Here is a 21862-nt window from a genome sequence, read left to right on the forward strand (position 1 = left end):
ATCAATGGTGCAAGAGACTTTTATGTGAGCCTGGACGTGTTCTGTGTGTGTGTCGATTTTTGTCTTCCTACTCCAAAAAAACCCCTATGGAGAGGAGTATTTTAAAAGTTCAAGGGGGCGCCATTGAGCCATTTTGCCCCGCTTATGAGACCCCCATCAGTTGCTAGTACATGCCCCCGAGAATGTGTGTATGAATTTTCATGATCATAGAAGGTCGTTAAGGTCATTAAATACTCAAACGTAATCTCACGGCGAAGGATCGACAGTTGGCGCCCCGCCACACGGACACCATTGCACACAGCTTCATGGCCTTCATAGTGTAGCTTCACCAACTAGTTGGGAAGGTTCTAGAGGTGAAATGAAATTGATGCTGTCAACTATGTAGGAGCAGTACACGTCAGAGTAAAAAGAGGCCATTTCCTGTTACCAGCAGGGGGCGCCACGAGTAAGTAAGGGTTTCAACATATGGAGGTGTTCAGGGCGGAGCCCTCGTCATGCTCATAAAGTTTGAAGACGTTTGGATAAAGTATGCAGGCGTGAGAGCCGTTCAAAGTTACATGGCGAAATCATGAATCGTCGCCAGACTTTGGCGAGCCACAGAGGCCACGCCCTGTAAGTTAGAGAAAAGCTTTTGATAACTTTTGATCAGCAGGTCCTTTAGGTGACCTCCAGCAAATTTCAGGTCAATCGGGCAACAGCTCTAGGAGGAGTTCGCTCACATACCAATGGTGTAAATCGCCAAAATCGCCATTTTCCATCCAAGATGGCGGACTTCCTGTTGGGTTAAGGTCATGGTGTCAAGAGACTTTTTGGTGCGTCTTGGTATGATAAACATGTGTACCGATTTTCGTGCACCTACTCCAAACTAAGCCAAATGCGAGGGGTGTTTTGAAAATTTCAAGGGGGCGCTGTAGAGCCATTTTGCCCCGCCCCTTTGCAGCGACCACAAAATATCAAATTTTTCGCCACCCCTGATGAGTGTGCAAAGTTTCGTGAGTTTTCGTGCATGGCAAAGGGGTGAAAAATGCAGTTAAACAGGCAGGCAAATAATAAGAATAATAATAATAATAAACACAGCAATTACAATAGGTCCTTCGCACCACTCGGTGCTCGGGCCCTAATAAACACAGCAATTACAATAGGGCCTTCGCACCACTCGGTGCTCGGGCCCTAATAATAAACACAGCAATTACAATAGGGCATTCGCACCACTCGGTGCTCGGGCCCTAATTAAAGCTGCAAGCAGCGATGACCGGGCCCTCGCACTCCGCGCGACCGCCCCCTGCCCGTCACGCCGTCCCTTCCCTTCCCCGCTCCCCCCACGAGCTGCGGCGATTTTGCCAGCGGTGGGAAAAAAGCGGCAGATAGAAGCAGAGATGTGTCAGAGCAACAAATGTGTCAAAATATGTAAAAATTGTTAGTGTGCAGTAACCTCCTGTTTACAGTAGGTGGCGCTGTCCACAGATGTCCGCACATGGTCGGGGTCGGGTCTGTATCACATGTAAAAAATTTGAGGATTTTAAAAGCATCTGTTGTGGAGTTATACCATCTGCAGTACCCTATGTGTCCACTGGATGGAGCCAGACACCATGACAGTAGCGGAGACCTGTCTGTGCATCAAACCTCAAAAAACATTTGATTCATACATGAAAAATGTCCAGAAGCAGTTACTTCCCGTTTCCTGTAGGCGGCGCTGTGCAGGTGACTCATGAGCATGCAGACGTGTGGGGGGACAGACCGTTAGGACATGAAAAAAATTTGATGACGTTAGGACGATACACGGCGAAGTTATAAGCAGTTGATGTTTCATGGCGAAGGTTCAACAGTCGCCACCGCCACGGGCATCATGATACAGGAATCCACACCGGTGTCTCTGTGGGACGTCAAATCTGTGATCCTCATTTGGCTGTGTAATGACAGGGAAGGATTTAACAGAGTGCATATCAGTGAAGAACATGGCACTTCCTGTCTCCACCACAAGGGAGCGCCATAGATCATGATGACATAGAGACGTTCAGGGAGGGGCTCTGACCACGTGCAGAAAGTTTGAAGCCGTTTGGAGCAGTATGTAGGAGAGAGAGCTGTTCGTGTATGAATGGCGAAGTGACGCCACAGCGGCCACGCCCTTTAACTTAGAGAAAAGCTTTTGATAACTTTTGATCAGCATGGTCTCTAGGTGACAGCGACCGAATATGAAGTCAATCGGTCGAAATCCCTAGGAGGAGTTCGTCCGCATACCAAAGGTGGAAATCGCTGAAATTTGACCGCCTAAATCAAAATGGCTGACTTCCTGTGTGGTCTAGATCAATGGTGCAAGAGACTTTTATGTGCGCCTGGACGTGTTCTGTGTGTGTGCCGATTTTTGTCTTCCTACTCCAAAAAAACCAATATGGAGAGGAGTATTTTAAAAATTCAAGGGGGCGCCATTGAGCCATTTTGCCCCGCCCACTTACGAGACCCCCATCAGTTGCTAGTACATGCCCCCGAGAATGTGTGTATGAATTTTCATGATCATAGAAGGTCGTTAAGGTCATTAAATACTCAAACGTAATCTCACGGCGAAGGATCGACAGTTGGCGCCCCGCCACACGGACACCATTGCACGCAGCTTCACGGCCTTCATAGTGTAGCTTCACCAACTAGTTGGGAAGGTTCTAGAGGTGAAATGAAGTTGATGCTGTCAACTATGTAGGAGCAGTACACGTCAGAGTAAAAAGAGGCCATTTCCTGTTACCAGCAGGGGGCGCCACGAGTAAGTAAGGGTTTCAACATATGGAGGCGTTCAGGGCGGAGCCCTCGTCATGCTCATAAAGTTTGAAGACGTTTGGATAAAGTATGCAGGCGTGAGAGCCGTTCAGAGTTACATGGCGAAATCATGAATCGTCGCCAGACTTTGGCGAGCCACAGAGGCCACGCCCTTTAAGTTAGAGAAAAGCTTTTGATAACTTTTGATCAGCAGGTCCTTTAGGTGACCTCCAGCAAATTTCAGTTCAATCGGGTTACAGCTCTAGGAGGAGTTCGCTCACATACCAATGGTGTAAATCACCAAACTCGCCATTTTCCATCCAAGATGGCGGACTTCCTGTTGGGTTAAGGTCATGGTGTCAAGAGACTTTTTGGTGCGTCTTGGTATGATAAACATGTGTACCGATTTTCGTGCACCTACTCCAAACTAAGCCAAATGCAAGGGGTGTTTTGAAAATTTCAAGGGGGCGCTGTAGAGCCATTTTGCCCCGCCCCTTTGCAGCGACCACAAAATATCAAATTTTTCGCCACCCCTGATGAGTGTGCAAAGTTTCGTGAGTTTTCGTGCATGGCAAAGGGGTGAAAAATGCAGTTAAACAGGCAGGCAAATAATAAGAATAATTAAAGCTGCAAGCAGCGATGATCGGGCCCTCGCACTCCACGCGACCGCCCCCTCCCCGTCACGCCGTCCCTTCCCTCCTCTGCTCCCCCCACGAGCTGCGGCGATTTTGCCAGCGGTGGGAAAAAGCCGGCAGACAGAAGCAGAGATGTGTCAGTACAACAAATCTCTCAATATATGTAAAAATTGTTAGTGTGCAGTAACCTCCTCTTTACAGTAGGTGGCGCTGTCCACAGATGTCCACACGTGGTCGGGGTCGGGTCTGTATCACATGTAAAAAATTTGAGGATTTTAGGAGCATCCGTGGTGGAGTTATATCAGTTGCAGTACCGTATGTGTCCACTGGGTGGAGCCAGACACCATGAGAATAGTGGAGACCCGTCTGTGCATCAAACCTCAAAAAACATTTGATTCATACATGAAAAATGTCCAGAAGCAGTTACTTCCGGTTTCCTGTAGGTGGCGCTGTGCAGGTGACTCATGAGCATGCAGACGTGTGGGGGGACGGACCGTTAGGACATGAAAAAAATTTGAGGACGCTAGGATGATGCACGGCGAAGTTATAAGCAATTGATGTTTCATGGCGAATGTTCAACAGTCGCCACCGCCACGGGCAGCATGATACAGAAAACCACACAGGTGTCTCTGTGGGACGTCAAATCTGTGATCCTCATTTCGCTGTGTAATGACAGGGAAGGATTAAACAGAGTGCATGTTAGTGAAGAACATGGCACTTCCTGTTTCCACCACAAGGGAGCGCCATAGATCATGATGACATAGAGACGTTCAGGGAGGGGCTCTGACCACGTGCAGAAAGTTTGAAGCCGTTTGGAGCAAGTATGTAGGAGAGAGAGCTGTTCGTGTATGAATGGCGAAGTGACGCCACAGCGGCCACGCCCTTTAACTTAGAGAAAAGCTTTTGATAACTTTTGATCAGCAGGTCCTTTAGGTGACCTCCAGCAAATTTCAGGTCAATCGGGCAACAGCTCTAGGAGGAGTTCGCTCACATACCAATGGTGTAAATCGCCAAAATCGCCATTTTCCATCCAAGATGGCGGACTTCCTGTTGGGTTAAGGTCATGGTGTCAAGAGACTTTTTGGTGCGTCTTGGTATGATAAACATGTGTACCGATTTTCGTGCACCTACTCCAAACTAAGCCAAATGCGAGGGGTGTTTTGAAAATTTCAAGGGGGCGCTGTAGAGCCATTTTGCCCCGCCCCTTTGCAGCGACCACAAAATATCAAATTTTTCGCCACCCCTGATGAGTGTGCAAAGTTTCGTGAGTTTTCGTGCATGGCAAAGGGGTGAAAAATGCAGGCAGGCAGGCAAATAATAAGAATAATAATAAACACAGCAATTACAATAGGGCCTTCGCACCACACGGTGCTCGGGCCCTAATAATAATAATAATAATAATAAACACAGCAATTACAATAGGGCCTTCGCACCACTCGGTGCTCGGGCCCTAATAAACACAGCAATTACAATAGGGCCTTCGCACCACTCGGTGCTCGGGCCCTAATAATAAACACAGCAATTACAATAGGGCCTTCGCACCACTCGGTGCTCGGGCCCTAATAAATGCTTGCATTTCAATAGGGCTCTTGCACCATTCAGTGCTCGGGCCCTAATAATAATAAAGCTGCAAGCAGCGATGACAGGCCCTCGCAGCCCTTGCGGTCCATGGCACCATCAGCTGCCGCCTCTCCTATTGGCCCACCACCTCTCTCCCAGCTGTACCGGCATGAGCTGTGGTCTGCAGGGCAGAAGAGTACAGCAAAACACACATGTACAAAAGACAGGTCCTCCGGCCAGTAGGTGGCGCAGTGACTGTAGCATATCAGCATGTCAATCTGTGCAGTGTCCGATGTTCAGCATGACTGTAAAGTTTCATCCACATAGGATGAAGTATGTGGGAGAAACAGCCAAAAATACATGAAGGGGCAACTTTGTGGCGGCGCCACGGCCAGACTGTGTGACGAAGTGCTGCGTTTTTGATAACTTTTGGAAACATTTAGTGCTATTGTTTTTAAGTTTTTTAAGTTTTTCCCAGACCCACCCACATAGGTCTGTAACCACATATAAACCATGTTTCCCCACCAAACAGTTAGAACTGATGAAGCTGCTTGGATGAGCAGCGAAACGTCTCCAAGAAAACTCTACAAGTCCAGATGCCTTGCTTCAATCTTCTCTACGTATGATGACCTGGATGACTGAGAATCTTCATCGACATGTTGCCAATCACTTTGGGAAGGACACCCTACGATTGGTGAGGGAACATGAAAAGACCTCTAGGAAACTGGCAGACTACAGGAACCACCTACGCTTCAGCCTGAGATGCAGACAGGAAAAGTTAACCCCGAACAGCCTACGTCTCGGATCCACTGTCAAGGGCCACAGAGCAGACACCATCCTGCAGAAAGCCCAGAACCAACTCCTCAACGAAAGGATCAGACAGATCAACTTCACCATAGACGCTCTCATGGTCACCACGGAGCAGACAAGATCACAGCTTGCCACCCTCCTACCCAGCAAAGTCAATGGTGAAGTCATCAAACTGACTGAAAATGTCCAGACGGCACAGCACACCAGGGGTAAGGAACGACAAAAACGCAAATTCCATAAATTGAAAACGTTTTCTCTGTTAAAAATGCAGCCAACCCTCACACATGGAGGAGGGAACACCACTCACCACCACAGCAGGACACCCAGGACAAATGGTTAAGAACCTTTCAGACAGACAACTGAGCCAGCCGGAAAAAGATGTGTTGGCCAAAGGACTCAACTTTGCCATCTCGCCAGAGCAGATTCCAGTGGTGGACCTCATCACAGCCACAGAGTCAGCCATCAAGAACAACAACCTGACAGACACAGAAGCTGAGCAACTCCGCTTGAAGGTCACAGCCACACTCTCCACTGCTAAAGCACCGCCATTCAACCTCTCCAGTGATGAAAGGAAGGCCCTGATTGCACTACAAAAGGACCGGGACATCACCATCCTATCAGCAGACAAAGGAAGATGCACAGTGGTGCTCAACACACAGGACTACCACTCCAAAGTGACAGATGTCCTCAGTGACACAGCCACATATGAGCCACTGAAGAGGGACCCCACCGGAAACTACAAGAAGAAACTAGTCAGCTACCTACAAAAACTGGAGAAGGACCAAATCATCAACCGCAAGCTCTACTTTCGACTGTATCCTGGGGAAGCCACTCCACACCTGTATGGACTCCCCAAGATACACAAGGAAGGAGTCCCCCTCAGACCCATCGTCAGCAGCACAAACTCAGTCACATACAACGTGGCTAAGCACTTGGCTGAACTCCTGACACCACTGGTAGGTGACACACCACATCACATCCACAACTCTCAGGACTTTGTGAACAAGGTGGAGAAGATCCAAATGGACCCAGATGACACCATGGTCTCATTTGATGTCACCTCCTTGTTCACCTGCATCCCTACATCAGAAGCCACAGAGATGGTAAGGACGTGCCTCACACAAGACAGCACACTCAAGGAGAGAACCAACCTAACGCCAGACCACATCTGTGACCTGCTGGACCTCTGCCTGACCACCACGTATTTCCAGTACAATGGGAACTTTTACAGACAGAAGCACGGCTGTACGGTGGGATCACCTGTGTCTCCTATTGTGGCCAACCTCTACATGGAAGAAGTGGAGAGAAGAGCCCTGAGTTCCTATCCTGGAACCACCCCCACCCACTGGTTTAGATATGTGGATGACACCTGGGTCAAAATCAAGACCAACAAAGTGGAACGGTTCACAGAACACATCAACGCAGTGGATAACAACATCAAGTTCACTCGGGAGGACACCAAGGACAACAATCTGGCCTTCTTGGACTGCACAGTACATATTGAGGAGGACAGGAGCCTCAATGTGGAAGTGTAAAGGAAACCCACACACACGGACCAGTACCTGTTGTTTGATTCACACCACCCACTGGAACACAAACTGGGAGTCATCAGGACCGTGCAGCACAGAGCACAAACTGTACCAACCAGCTCAGAGAAGAAGGAGCAACACCACATCAGGAAGGCCCTGCAAACATGTGGCTACCCGAAGTGGGCACTCATCAAAGCCACAAAAACAAGACCCCCCAACAACAAGAAGAAGGACAACAACCGGCGGCGAAAGAACATCTCCATTCCATATGTGTCAGGAGTATCAGAGAAACTCCGCAGGATCTTCAACAACCATGACATCCCGGTCCATTTCAAACCCATGACAACACTAAGACAGAGACTGGTTCACCCGAAGGATAAGATTCCCAGGGAGAAACACAGCAATGTGATATATGCAGTCCAGTGCAGTGAGGAATGCTGTGATCTGTACATTGGAGAAACTAAACAACCACTCCACAGAAGAATGGCTCAGCACAGAAGAGCCACCTCCTCAGGACAAGACTCAGCTGTTCACCTCCACCTCAAAGACAAAGGACAACAATGTTCACATTTTAGACAGAGAGGAAAGGTGGTATGAAAGAGGAGTCAAGGAAGCCATCTATGTTAAGCTGGAAAAACCTTCCCTTAACAGAGGTGGTGGCCTCAGACATCATCTTTCTACCACATACAATGCAGTGATTCCATCCATTCCCAGGAAGTTTGCACATACTCACAGTAAGAACAAAGGGCTGTCAACCAGTCCCCCTCCGGCAGTTTCATAGTCGTTAGCCAGTCGTTTGACACACCTGGCCCAGTCAGCCAGAATATCACAGGTAAGTATGGAAACATTTAGTGCTATTGTTTTTAAGTTTTTTAAGTTTTTCCCAGACCCACCCACATAGGTCTGTAACCACATATAAACCATGTTTCCCCACCAAACAGTTAGAACTGATGAAGCTGCTTGGATGAGCAGCGAAACGTCTTCAAGAAAACTCTACAAGTCCAGATGCCTTGCTTCAATCTTCTCTCCGTATGATGACCTGGATGACTGAGAATCTTCATCGACATAACTTTTGGTCCGTAATGCCTTAAGAGTAAGCAGACCAAGTTTCAGGTGGATTGGAGAATTCCTCTAGGAGGAGTTCGTAAAAGTGCGGGGAGTAAAAAATGCAAAATGGCGCAGTATTTTCAAAATGGCGGACTTCCTGTTCGTTTTGGAGGATACCCCCAAGAGCCTTGTTTTCTTGTCTAGAGGTGATACATATGCATACCAATTTTCGTGTCTGTAGGTCAAAAGGGGGAGCAGATCTCATTCCAGGGGGCGCTGCTGAGCCTATGTGGCCACGCCCACATATGACGATGAGGTGATATGAAAAGGTGCACAGGGGCTGATGTCATGATAGAGTAAGAGGCAGGTAGGATCAATAAATCAAGAAACACAGCAGCTTTTTCTATGGTGGCGAAGGGTCACCTTTGTGGCGATGCCCCACCCACATGGTGTAACATGGAGCTGCATTTTTGATAACTTTTGCTCACCCATGTCTTCAGAACCATGTGACAAAATCTCAGGTCTGTCAGAGTATTTCCCTAGGAGGAGTTCGTTCAAATACGAGGTGTGGAACATGGATAATCAGCCTGAACACAATTCAGACCGCCAGTAGGTGGCGCTATGAGAGTTTGTGGTCAGAGCCCGATTATTAGGGCCCGGGCCCTAATAATAATAATAATAATACCTACAATTACAATAGGGCCTTCGCACCACTCGGTGCTCGGGCCCTAATAAACACAGCAATTACAATAGGGCCTTCGCACCACTCGGTGCTCGGGCCCTAATAATACCTACAATTACAATAGGGCCTTCGCACCACTCGGTGTTCGGGCCCTAATAATAATAATAATAATACCTACAATTACAATAGGGCCTTTGCACCACTCTGTGCTCGGGCCCTAATAAACACAGCAATTACAATAGGGCCTTCGCACCACTCGGTGCTCGGGCCCGAATAATACCTACAATTACAATAGGGCCTTCGCACCACTCGGTGTTCGGGCCCTAATAATAAAAAACACTACAATTACAATAGGGCCTTTGCACCACTTGGTGCTCGGGCCCTAACAATACTAGCAATTACAATAGGGCCTTCGCACCACTCGTTGCTCGGGCTCTACCCTAATAATTATTTAGTGCTCGGACCCTAATAATTCCTAAGGTTTTTAATTGGCCTCTTGCACCATTTGGTGCTCGGGCCCTAATAATCCTAAGGGTTTCAATAGGGCTCTTGTACCGTTCGGTGCTCGGGCCCTAATAATTCCTAGGGTTTCAATAGGGCCCTCGCAGGGTTTCAATAGGGATGTTGCACCGTTCGGTGCTCGGGCCCTAATTAAAGCTGCAAGCAGCATTGCAGGCCCTCGCACACCTTGCAATCCGAGGGGCCGTCTCTGTCCCCTCTCCTATGCTCTCGTCTCCTATGCTCTCCTCTCCTTTGCTCTCCTCTCCTCTCATTTTCAGATTTAAAGAAAACACACGTTTACAAGACAAAGTTCCTGTTGCCAGTAGTTGGCACTATGACCGTATCATCCTGTTAGCATATTTATCTGTTCAGACCTGCGTCCATAGCAGTACTGTACGATTTTGTCCACATTGAAGTATTGGTGGTACTGCAGAAAATACAGCGAGTTCCTTTGTAAAGGTGAATGATCAATTTTGAGGCCACGCCCCCACCACACCGTAACACTTTTGAAAGAGTTTTGGAATGTGTCTATTCCCTATGGTGTCCTGAGCAGACACAGTGAATTTCAGCTCAGTTGGATGAAGTATGTGAGGCATGAAAAGTTTTGTAGGAGGGCCACAAATTGCCAAAAATGGCCACAAAAGTCAAAATGGCGGACTTCCTGTTGGGTTTAGAGGGGGGGTCCAAGAGACTTTTTTGTGCGTCTGGAGGTGATACGTGTGCCAATTTTGTTGCTGCTGTGTCAAACTAACAACAAAGGCACAAAGCTAAAGCATCTTAACATCCTAACATGTAGCATGGATTTTATTCTGATGTAGGTTTGCCAACAAGCTATGCATTGAATCTTTTAGAAAAAATTGAAATATGCAATATGCAAAATACTAAAGACAAAACTAATGAAATGCCTGTTCATCGCTAAAAAACAATGCAGTAGGCTATAGCTTGGTGTTCGCAGGCCAGTTATGGTTGTGGATTGTTAAAAAAAAAATCTTGTGCAGTCTTATTGTGTGCCACTCTAGAGTTCCTGTTAATAAGCCTTTCAGTAAGTTCCGTTTGTCCTCCTTTGTCTCCCTGTGTGTAAATTAGCCATTATCTAGCTTCGTCAAATTTTGAAACGACTCTCTTACCTTTCTGTCATTGGGCTCTGCACCTTCCTCATAAATTTCTCCCTGAAAAGAAACAAAACAAAACAAACTGGTTACTGTGCACATTGTTTTAATGTTGGAAACAGAAGTTGAAAACATCTGTCTAATAGTGGATGTATCAGCTCTCACTCACTGGGCTGACATAACTATTCATCTGTGGAAAATAGTGTACCAGTTATAGGCGGGGTGGGAGATCTTCAAAAACCCAGTAAAAACTGAAGCCACGCCTCACATATATGATGGGTTCACTGAAGATGAGCAATGGGTGTCGCCCCACTGGACACCCATGGGATGGGTGCTGGACTAGAGAGCTAGTCCAGCATAGCAACCAGTTGCGGCTCATTCACAGCTGAAAAAAACAACATCATCATAACAAATATAAACAACAAATGTGGCAATTATTGATTTGCCATGCGCAAAAAGTTAGGACATGAAAACATTGCTTAATATGGTTTATATAATAATTTGTGCGGTGTTGCGGGCTACAGCAGTCAAGTAATGCTTAAGTCACCCATGTTAGCCATGATGCTACACAGTCTTTGCCTGGAATGTTGTGAATCCTCATAGACAGCTAGCTGTCTGTCAGTTTATAGGATTAGGCTATAGGAATTTCTGTGCGATGGAGTTAATCATTTCTTTGTGCAAGAAATGCAATGTATGGCATATGAACTTGTAAAAACACGTGTGTCTCATGAGACCTGAGAGCCCTGAGTCAGAATTCAAATTTTGAGTCTGGAGCAGTCCCATCAGCTGCTGGAGCTCCATCTGAACCAAGTGTTACATCTGATCTCCTCAACATGATCCTGCTGCAGCAGGTGCAGCCAGCTGTTGTTTCTGTGGGAACTGTAGGCTCAGATGTAGAAGGATAATGTAGTGGACAACCTGGTGACTAGTGCATGTCCATGCTGACACACACAGGCCTGGTTCCAAGGGTTCTTGAAGAACTTTGATGTGTTTTTCATCACATGGAAGAAAGCTCAGACTCAATTACAGATCACATATGACAGTTTTTGAACATAAACCCAGACCACAATCAGTGTTAGTAAAACATAAAATGTGATGTGAAGGGGGGCTATATGGAATTAGTAAGGAAAGCATATCATTATGACTGCTTGCATAAAACTTAAGCCTGCATGTATAGCATATTGGTGTATTATCTTCATTATCCTATAGGTGTCCTGTCACACCTAAAAAAAGGCCCATAGCAGCTAGTTCTTCAAAAGGAACTGATTAGTCTGAACTGCTGCTAGCACACACAGTAGCTTAAGGCCTAACCTGGCTTTTAACATGCTTAGATGAAAACCATAATCACATGACACTGGTTGCATTTCTTGTATGTTGTATTTTATTAGATCATCCGAAGTATTTTGACATGGCTGTAGATCTAGGTTGCAGAGTAGATGCCTTGGAGTTAAATCAGGCATACTGCTGAGATGGAGGCCACGTAATATTCATCATAATATTAATATGTTATACAGAATGCATCCTGAAAACAGGTTGTGATCTTTGGTTTCATTCTATAATACTGGACGTATTTTTCTACAAAGGTTTGAACTTTGAGAGTGTATAATGTGTGTAGTGAGGGGTTTTACAGCCTTAAAACATCTATAATAATTGTAAAAAATAAAGCTGACTACTTTGTGGATTTCTATTGTGGGTTATTTTTAGAACATAACTAATGAGGGACCACTGTATTGTCGCAGACAATTTACGTCAATTAAGTGACATGACTGCAGTCAAATCGGCACGTTTGATTTATGATCACATAACGAGGAGAATTATTAAAGAATTATTAAAGAATTATCATAGCTCAGATTCACGGACCATTACATCATTGCGAATGCCCGGTATAGACCGTCATTTTCTTTCATTTCAAAACAGATAATGTGTACTGTTTAGCTAACTGCATATAGGATCGAAAAGAATTATGTTTTCCTTATAGTCCGGCTGAGGAAGCGGCCTTCAGCAGCAGATAGCTCGTCTAATAACAATACGAACCATCCCTCATTCATTTCTATTGGTGCTTATGTCTGTGGTGTCCACACGTATTAAATATCTGTGGTGTCTCTATGAAAATGCCCCGCATTGACTTTCTATGGAGATTGTTTTTCATGGTGCCCGCACATAACTTTACTACATTTCGTGTCGGTACCACGTAATGCAGTGTTAACAATTTGTGCAGATGTCACGTATTTCTGTGAGATCAGGTTGCCTTGAACAGGTTAATGCATATTATAGGTGTTCAGACTAAAGTAGAGCAGGTAGTTGTCTGTGGTGATGTGAGGTAGCTAAATATCTGCAGAAGAAATGCACTGAAGATTCATAATAATGCTTCGATGCTACCTGGCTGTGTAGCAGCTTTACAGGAGTCCATCAATAATATAAACTAACTGGCAAACTGGCAGCTAGCTGTCTATGTAGAAACACCTGCTGAACAAAATAATATGATGAGGATTCACAACATTCAAAGCAAAGACTGTGTAGCATCATGGCTAACATGGGTGACTTTGGCCTGCAACACCAGACAAATTATTATATAAACCATATTATGTAATGTTTTGATATATTTTTTGCTTGGGAAATCTAACTTAATAATAATTGTATATATATATATATATATATATATATATATATATACAAATATTATATATATATATATATATATATATATATATATATATATACAAATATATATATATATATATATATATATTTTTTTTTTTAATAATTGCAACATTTGTTATTTATTTGTTATGATGTTGTTTTTTCAGTTGTGAATGAGCCGCAACTGATGCAGATTGCTATGCTGGACGTGTGGTGCGACACCCAACACTCATCCTCAGTGAACACGAGCTCTGAGATAAGAAGGTGTGTGTGTATTTTTAAAATCTGGCTGTTTCTTACTGGGTTTCTCACTCCACCTTTACTATTCTTCGTTTAATGCAAAACTGTCTAACTAATTGGTTGCTATTGGAGTGTAAAGTTAAGGTATTTTAACAAAAATGTTATCAGAATTAAATCTCATACCCCAGTTACATGTGTTGGACCCTGACTTAGAGCTAGACCCATCAGGAATAATAATCCATGTTGACACTTTCGCTACTTACATCGTGGAGAGGGTAAGCTGCTGTATATACACCACTACCCAGGAGACTGGTGATACCTGCAAAGAAAACACAGGAGAGGAGGGGAAATGGAAGGGGGGTAGGGAAGAAGAGGAGAGGAGAGGAGAAACTGCCCAGTACTATACCATTGACCCAAACTGAAAACTGGCTCCATAGAGAAAAAGTGCTGAAGCAACTTAAGGCTCTGTTCTGCATTTTTCCTTGTGTTATGTTATCAAGCCCAAGCAAAGCAGATAGAATGTTCTATTGGAATTTTACAGTACTGTTCGGTCCTGCAGGTATGATGGAACTTGTCTGAAGGACTTTTATTCAAGGAAAAGAATTTTAAGGTCTTCCAGATTTTACTGGCAGCCAATGAAGATGAGCCACAAAGGGAGAAATATGTTCTCCCTGGTTGACTGGAGGCTATGTTACTTATATTTTTCTGGTTCTTCAGCTATTGTTGTTACTGTTATTGGATCTATTAGGTTTTTGGTTCAATGGTCAGCAGCAGTTAGTTTACGTGTCATCAGCAAAAATAATTGTGACATCGAGTGTGATGAGTGCATAGACAACACCAGTACACTACAGCTGGTAGTGTTTGGACAGAGAAACTCGTGTCTTTGCTGCCCATTAAAACAAAAACAAAGTGGCTGACCTACAATACAGTTAAAGGATATTTCATTGAGAAAAGGTGGAAAAGCTGGTGATCGATGTCAGACAGAGCCTCAGTGATAGCCAGCAAAGTGTGTTGCAAAGTCCTTTAGATTCTGTTAAAAGTCTATGGTTTTGTTTAATTTCAATTGTTATTGTGAGGAATCATAATATTCACAGTGATAAGGGAAAATACCTTCAAATATGTAAGCTATTAACATTCATCATTTTAAAGAAAACTGCAAATAATATGACTTACCCATGCTGTACTTGGCATTGCATTTTGTTCTTTTTAATATTTCAAATACCTGAAATGAAGTAAAACCAAAACATATTGTACATCACTACTAAAGATCCATATAGAAAATAAATCACTTTTAGTTATCAATATAAATTATGGGTCTCGATCTACTTTGATATTGATCATTTTTTCTAAATTCATAATTGTGCCTAACTGTAATGTAATGTTAAATATTTAAATGATGCATGCAATATAGAAAATAGACAATAATGTGTGTGCAGTTGTGTGTAATTATGGTTTGTGACTTAGATAAAAATTTAACATTTTTAAAACAAAATACTTGAATGTATATATATTGAATGCTAAATAAAATCATAACCACAGGCTACAATGTGTTTGCTTAAACAATATATTTGGCTTACAACATTGCTTGACAACATTGCTTGATGATTAAATGAATCCCACCTTAGATTAAACTAATGTTGTTTGTGCTGTTGGCATTCATACTGATAAATAAGTGTGCCTGCTACAAAGCTTAGTCATATATAGATACAAAATTGGTCTTACTATTGAACTCCTGGTTTTGCTGTCAAAAAAGTAGTCCTTGTCTGAGAGGTCAAACCTGTTAACACACAGACACATAAAAGCACATACACTTGTCTTGTTTAATGTTTTGTTTAAATTTAGTCTTTTTGTTGTCCTATAGACTACATTTGCATTTTTTACCCTCAAATATTTGCCTCCAGCAGACAAGCTGTCAAACATATATATTCAGAATTAATATTACATTCAGTGCTACAGCACATCAAACATTTGAAAACATAGTGGATTTGTTCATACATATACATACACACAATATGTGTTTGTGAAGCATATTAATTAACTGTTAGTAACTGTTAAAGATGTTTCCAAGCCTGAAACACCCTCTTTCTTTTTTTGGACTAAATCTAAATGGGAACAAAATCAATGCAGAAGGGGTGCGACGAGTGACAGGAAATCCATATTTTGTGCCCTCCTATATTAACGCTTCATCAGGTCATTGTTTGGTACAGTTTTTGCTCAAAAACATCCTAGGTCTAAAATGCAACATCCACAGCCAAGGGTTAGGGTGTTAGGGTTATAGTGTTGGTTTATATTGTAAGAGGCTCTACTCTCTCCGCCTTGTGTAAAATGCATACTTACAGGTGTTGTTTTTCCCTGGAGAAAGTATGTGACAGATGCTTGATGTTCTTGGATTGATGTTCGTCAACATGAGGGTGGAGGGGCTCCAAAACTTTACTGACCAGAGAACTGATCTTCTCCATAACAACACTTGACTGCTTGACTTCATAAACCTAAAAAATCCACAACAGTCTATTTTTCTGTTGCACTTTTAGAACAACACAACCAAAAAAAAGTGATTTCAGCTACTATTTATGTTTGTCAATAATTTTGTTTCACATATTTTGAAAACATGGAGGCAAAGTATTACACAAGCCCTGGTTTTATTGACTTCTGCTTCAATCAGTTTAGATTCAGACCTGCACTGCTCCAAGTGATGTAGCAGTCTGGGGCTTGCTGGTTGCTGGCACCTGCTCTACAAGAGCAAATGCTGCTTAAATGCACCTGCTTTGTCTACTATAATTTAGAATTAACATCAGCAAATAATCAAAGATATTTTTTTTTCCACCAACACCCAGGAACAGTTTGGGGTTCTGGGGCTCAGTCAAAGATGCAGTATGACTCACTTTCTTGGTGGGCATCTTTAGCTTCATTAGTTCAGCCTCTCTACAGAGAATGTTCCAGGGAGCATGAATCTTTACAAAGCCCAACCCTGGAATCTTCACCTAAAAGACATGACAAGACAAGTACAGTTATGCTTACTTTCCAGTTTCTTGTCTGTGTGGCAATCTGGGGTCAGCCCTATTATATAAGAGCTGTGAGGAGGCTCATGTTTTTCTATTTATATACTAGCATTGGGGCATCTCATAGATGGGGAGAATATCATTTTACACTTTTACATGACATACAGATACGCTAAACTGCAACTCTGCAAATCATTTGATATGATTCTACTACTAATTGTTTAGGATATGCAGCAGTGTAGTTAAATATAAACAAAGCCTCAACTCAAATAAGCATTGCATTTTGTGTTGTCAACAACACAAAGACACAAATAGGCCTATAGACCGACTACACTTAACCAGTTCAACAAGGAAGACAAGAATGTGTTTGTGTAAAATAATGTGTGTGAATTAGTGTGATTTGCCTAAATCCCCTCCAGAACTAGACCGACCTTAATTAATAGAAATACACGTCAAATGAGCATGGGCTGTTAACACTGAATCAGAATAAGAGCAGAATCACTCCTAGCTTAGCTTACTCTGCCACATTGTTATCAGCATTACTTATTATATTATTATTGGGTTTTTTGCAAACACATGTCCCAAGAAATCTGAAGTCGAAAAGTAGCTGACAGATGGTATCATTGTAATTTTGTTTCTGTAAAATAGGAATAGACACTCACATCTTCATCTTTCTCCAGTTCTAGACCCATGTCTCTCAGTTTTGCCTCAAACTCCTCCCTCCTGAATGCCTTGTGGTCTTCATGTCCATTAAAGTTCTCTCCCAGACAGCCCAACTCCACGTCAGCTGCCTGCACTGACTGCTGGTGAGATGAGTGTCTTGCTTTTTGTACTTCATGATGCTGGAGATGTGTAGCCCGACTGTGGGTGCCACGGCGTATGCTGCGGGCAACAGCATTATCTGTGAGCAGGTGCATTGACTGTCGACTGGAGCGGCCCCCACCTGTTTTTTTTAGAGAATAGGTGAGAATGTAGTCCACATGCCGCTGACCGTCCTGGAAGAACAGGCCGTGGTAGCACTGGGTGTTTTCACCTGGGGTTAAAGCCTTCAGCAGCTGACAGAATGCACATATGGACAGGAGAGATTAAAAAAAGGTGTTAAGGTAATATTAGACATCTCTTTATGTTAATGTTGTAGACATTGACAAAACTCTAGTGCACAGAGAAATATACATAGAGAAATAAGGCCAACATCACAGAGGAAGAAACTGCAGTTTCCTACATGTCCTGGGTGAATTAAGGCTAAATCAGTCCACCCTATAGGTGATTCTAAACCAAGGCAAGACATGATTTTGTTAGTTATAGATGTTGTAGATGTCTTGCTGCTGCGGCAAGCCTAATCAATTGTCTTTGTCAGTTTTTGATCAAAACTGATGAAGCTGCTTGGATGAGCAGTAAAAATCTTCAAAATACCAACTCAAGTTGCCTAGTTTGGTAGGTTTTTAATACATTTAGACATTTAAATTAGCATCTTTCAGACATTAAAAAACACGAATGAATGCTGCAAGCAACAGTGACTGAGCCCTTGTACCCTCGTGGTCAGTGGGGAATGGCAGACAAGTTTGAGGAAGATTGGACAAACATGACTGTAAAAGTACAATGGCAACTATTGTCTTTAGTGTGTGACTTTTAACAAATATAAAGTTTGGGAAAGTTTGGACTGACAATCAGACAAGTGAAACATTTCTTATCTTCTTTTTTAAGCTAACTATGGGAGAGTTGGTGTGAGAGAGTCTGAAACAGAAACAAATTTGATTTCTCAGTTACTAATTGGTTGTCTTCGATGAAGAGGAAGAGGAAGAGGGTTTACGCAGATGTCCTGCCCTCCCAATCATGAAATGCGACCGGTGCTGTTTTAGGTAATGAAAATTCCTGAACGTTTTACGTGTATACAAACAATTTAACCAATATAATTATGAAAACCAAATGAGCTGTTTAGCTATATGGTTTAGCACTGTATATTAGCAACTGGTAATTAGCAATGCGATATTGTTGATTTTTTTTATACACTGTCAATATATTTGTAAGGATAGTTGCTGTTATTTCTTGCTTGACATCCTAGAGACCCTGATTAAAATATTCAAAATATGGAAAGATTTGGATATGAGCCTTTTACAACACAGAAGGCCTGGCTTCTCGGGTGGAGGGATTCCCAGTGGAGCATCAATATCTAGTAAGGGTCCTTGCGAAAAGCCCTTTACAAACTCAACCATGATGAGAAATACAGATACACAAGTTATATCAGCTCAGATGTGAACTAAACAAAAGATCTCTGTCAAGAAACGATGATACCAATTACAAGTATTTTCAATTGTGATTTCCATTTTCCAGTAGTCAGAATTTAGCATAAAGCAATACACAAGAGGTAAGGGAAATAAACTGGCTGTTCTCAATTAACTCGTTTAAGAGTACTCCCAATGGCAGGATAACAATACAAGAGCTGAACCTCCAATTCTGGAGACCGGTGATCTCAGAACGGATCACGGCCACCTCTCAGAACAGGAACCAATGACAGTCACAGTGGCAGACAACAAAGTAAGGGTCTTAAGTATGAAAAACTGGACACTACTAGGCCCTGACTCACCTACTGGCTAAAAAAGCTTACTGCATGGCTGCACGAATGAACCAGCTGCTACAGGAAAGGGACTCACCCTGAATGGCTGGACAATCCTGATCCTGAAGGACCCCCAGAAGGGAACAGTCCCATCCAGCCAATAACCTGCCTCTCCACAACATGTAAACTCCTGAAGCATTTTAGCTACCAAGATAGCTGGGCACATGGTGCAATACATAATTGGAGCACAGAAAGGCATTGGTTGAAATTACCAGAGGAGCCAACACCAACGACTGGTAGACAAAAATAAGCCTTCTCTACATGGATGACATCAAGATGAACTGATATCAGAAGTGACAGACTTAGAGAAATCTGACCAATGGCTAGCAAAGACTGGACTGAAAGATAATACTGGGGCACTCATCAAGGCAGCACAGGAACAGGCCCTGAACACCAGAGCAATGGAGGCCCAGATCTACCATACCACTTGAAAATATCCAGTGTGAGTAACTTATGTTATGCTTTAAATATAATAAATAATAATGGACAGGAAAACAACCTAAGGCAAAACTCAGTATCAGGAAAATAAACTCACGAGACACAAAGGTCCCAGAACAACAAGATAACAGTAATTCACTAAGTTCTCTGCTGGAGAGACAGGTCCGCTGGCCAGGATGGCAAGGCAAAGTGACGTTACACAAGGACATAACACGACGACTAGCATCGAGGGAAGGGGAGACACAAGCTGTGTTCCAATTCAGGGTCTGCATCCTTCGGAGTGCGCATTTTAAGGCTTACGTCACAACGCTGCGCAAAGGCTGTCGCCAAAATTCGAAGGGTCCTTCAAATGCAGCCTCCAAATGCGGCCTCCTTTTGCCTGAATTCGGAGGATGCATCGCTACCATCCTTCGTGGCCTTACATATCCCAAGATGCTTTGCAGGCCTATTTTTTTCAACAGTGACAGACCAATCGAGCGGCAGCGACAGTAGTGCCGAAATCACATTGAAATGTAAGTAAAGTAGTTCGGGGGATTTTTAAAAAATAGTATAAAGTATAGTTCACTTGAGGAGCAATATTATCATTATATCAAACGGTCATTTTGCCTGTTGTCATTTTGTTGTAGGAGGAGCAGAGCGAAACAGATGAAATCTTACAATTGATAACAGAGGACATGAGGTTGCAGAAGGAGAGAGAGAGAGAGAGAGAGAGAGAGAGAGAGAGAGAGAGAGAGAGACAGACTTTCAGCTCATTGGAGAGGATGGTGGACAGGCTGTGATTTCTTTTGATGTTCTGTGTTATTTAAATGGTTACTTATTAAATTGTATATTAAATTGTTATTGTCTTTGTGTTCTTAAACTCTTCTAACCTTGTTACATTACCTATTCATAATTTAGTAAACTTTGAACAACTTCTCAGTGACAACAGTTAATCTATTTTTTTATTATGTACAATATTTACAAAGATACAGTTTGAACATTTCTAACTATTTATCAGTGGGCATTATGAAAATGTACAATTTATTATTTATAAAAGATCAGCAGAAAATACTATTTACAAAGAACATATATATAAATGTTTGGGCTGAGCAGGAGTCCTTGGTGGTGCTGCTGGACTGGATGGGATGCCACGTTGTCCCTCTGGCTATGAGTGGGACAATCATCTGGGGGTGGGGGGTGCCTGTCTCCTCTGTCCACCACATCGTCCATCAGGGTTGCAGGGCTGACGACCGGCGGCTGCCATGTTACTAAAAATGTTTTTAAAAACGGCAAAAATAATAATAATTACTTTAACAGAGCGGTTTCCAAAGCAGCTTAAAATATGTATACTCACCCTCCAAAGGTAATGATGGTCAGTACAACCTCCTCCAGGACAGACAGCTGATCCTGCCAGGGAGCCCCACTGGCCTCTCCAACCAGCAATAATTCTCTGGTGTAGTGACATACCTGAGGCACAAAGGTAAGGTGCAAGCGCTGATGCTTAATGACATATAACATTAAAGCAGTGATTTAAGTCAGGGTTATTTGCAGGGTTCTTACACATTTAGCTATTTAAAGTATTAAAATTACAAACAACCCTGTATCAGTCTTACAATTGAATAAAATATAAATTACATTTAATCATATTTGTGAATCTACTGGTTATATGGCTAGTGTTTGCTCAGTAACTGGTATATTAATTATGATTAATAATATGGGTTAAAATAGCATCTTAACGTTACCTCCCCACTGCGCTCTCCCAGCCTGAAGAAAATGAGCCGTCACCGGTTTGCTGCCGCTGGAGCCGCCTCTCCTCTTCCTCCAACAACAAATAAATATATTAATAAATCCAAATTTCTAAATCCACACTGTTGTACCGTTTGTCTGTTGTCTCGTTTGTTGTGTAGTCCGTGTTGTGTCGCTGCTTTTGTTTTTTCCCGGGCTTGGGGGGAAAAGTTATGATGTCGTGCCACAATCAGGATGTGCTTTGAAGGCTGGTGGTGGCTTCTGGTGCATTTTCAGAAATGTTAATGAATTAAAAGCATTGTCCCTGTCAAATAAATTAAAAAAACAAACTTAAACTTTTGGTGTAAATTTGGCCATAAAGGTGAAGTTTATGGCTACTGCTGTGATCTCTGTCCAATGGTTTATTATCTAAAAAGTGAATAAAATTGTTTCATCCTTCCTGTCTGCTGTTGATAAAATGACAGGTAAACATACACTTTAATATACACTTTAATCCATACCAGGACAATATGCTGCTTTCCAAACAATATACCATGGGTAACAAAAATGTCAAAACATCACTGAACAGGAAAAAGGCAGCCTTCAGGA

General features: G+C 42.9%; 1 protein-coding gene across 5 annotated transcripts in view; it reads right to left on the reverse strand.

The window, feature by feature from the left end:
• Positions 1-21862, reverse strand: part of ano1b (anoctamin 1, calcium activated chloride channel b) — an 87257-nt gene that overhangs the window by 60493 nt on the left and 4902 nt on the right. For all 5 annotated transcript variants that reach the window (XM_028430657.1, XM_028430658.1, XM_028430656.1 and 2 more), the window contains exons 2-8: positions 17160-17552; positions 16381-16479; positions 15836-15987; positions 15221-15275; positions 14672-14720; positions 13762-13817; positions 10637-10678 (exon numbers count right to left, since the gene is read on the reverse strand). In XM_028430657.1, the coding sequence (XP_028286458.1) occupies positions 10637-10678; positions 13762-13817; positions 14672-14720; positions 15221-15275; positions 15836-15987; positions 16381-16479; positions 17160-17552 (846 nt within the window). The remainder of the gene's footprint in view (positions 1-10636; positions 10679-13761; positions 13818-14671; positions 14721-15220; positions 15276-15835; positions 15988-16380; positions 16480-17159; positions 17553-21862) is intronic.

The sequence above is a fragment of the Parambassis ranga genome, chromosome 19 (genome assembly GCF_900634625.1).
Source record: "Parambassis ranga chromosome 19, fParRan2.1, whole genome shotgun sequence".
Taxonomy (NCBI): Eukaryota; Metazoa; Chordata; class Actinopteri; family Ambassidae; genus Parambassis; species Parambassis ranga.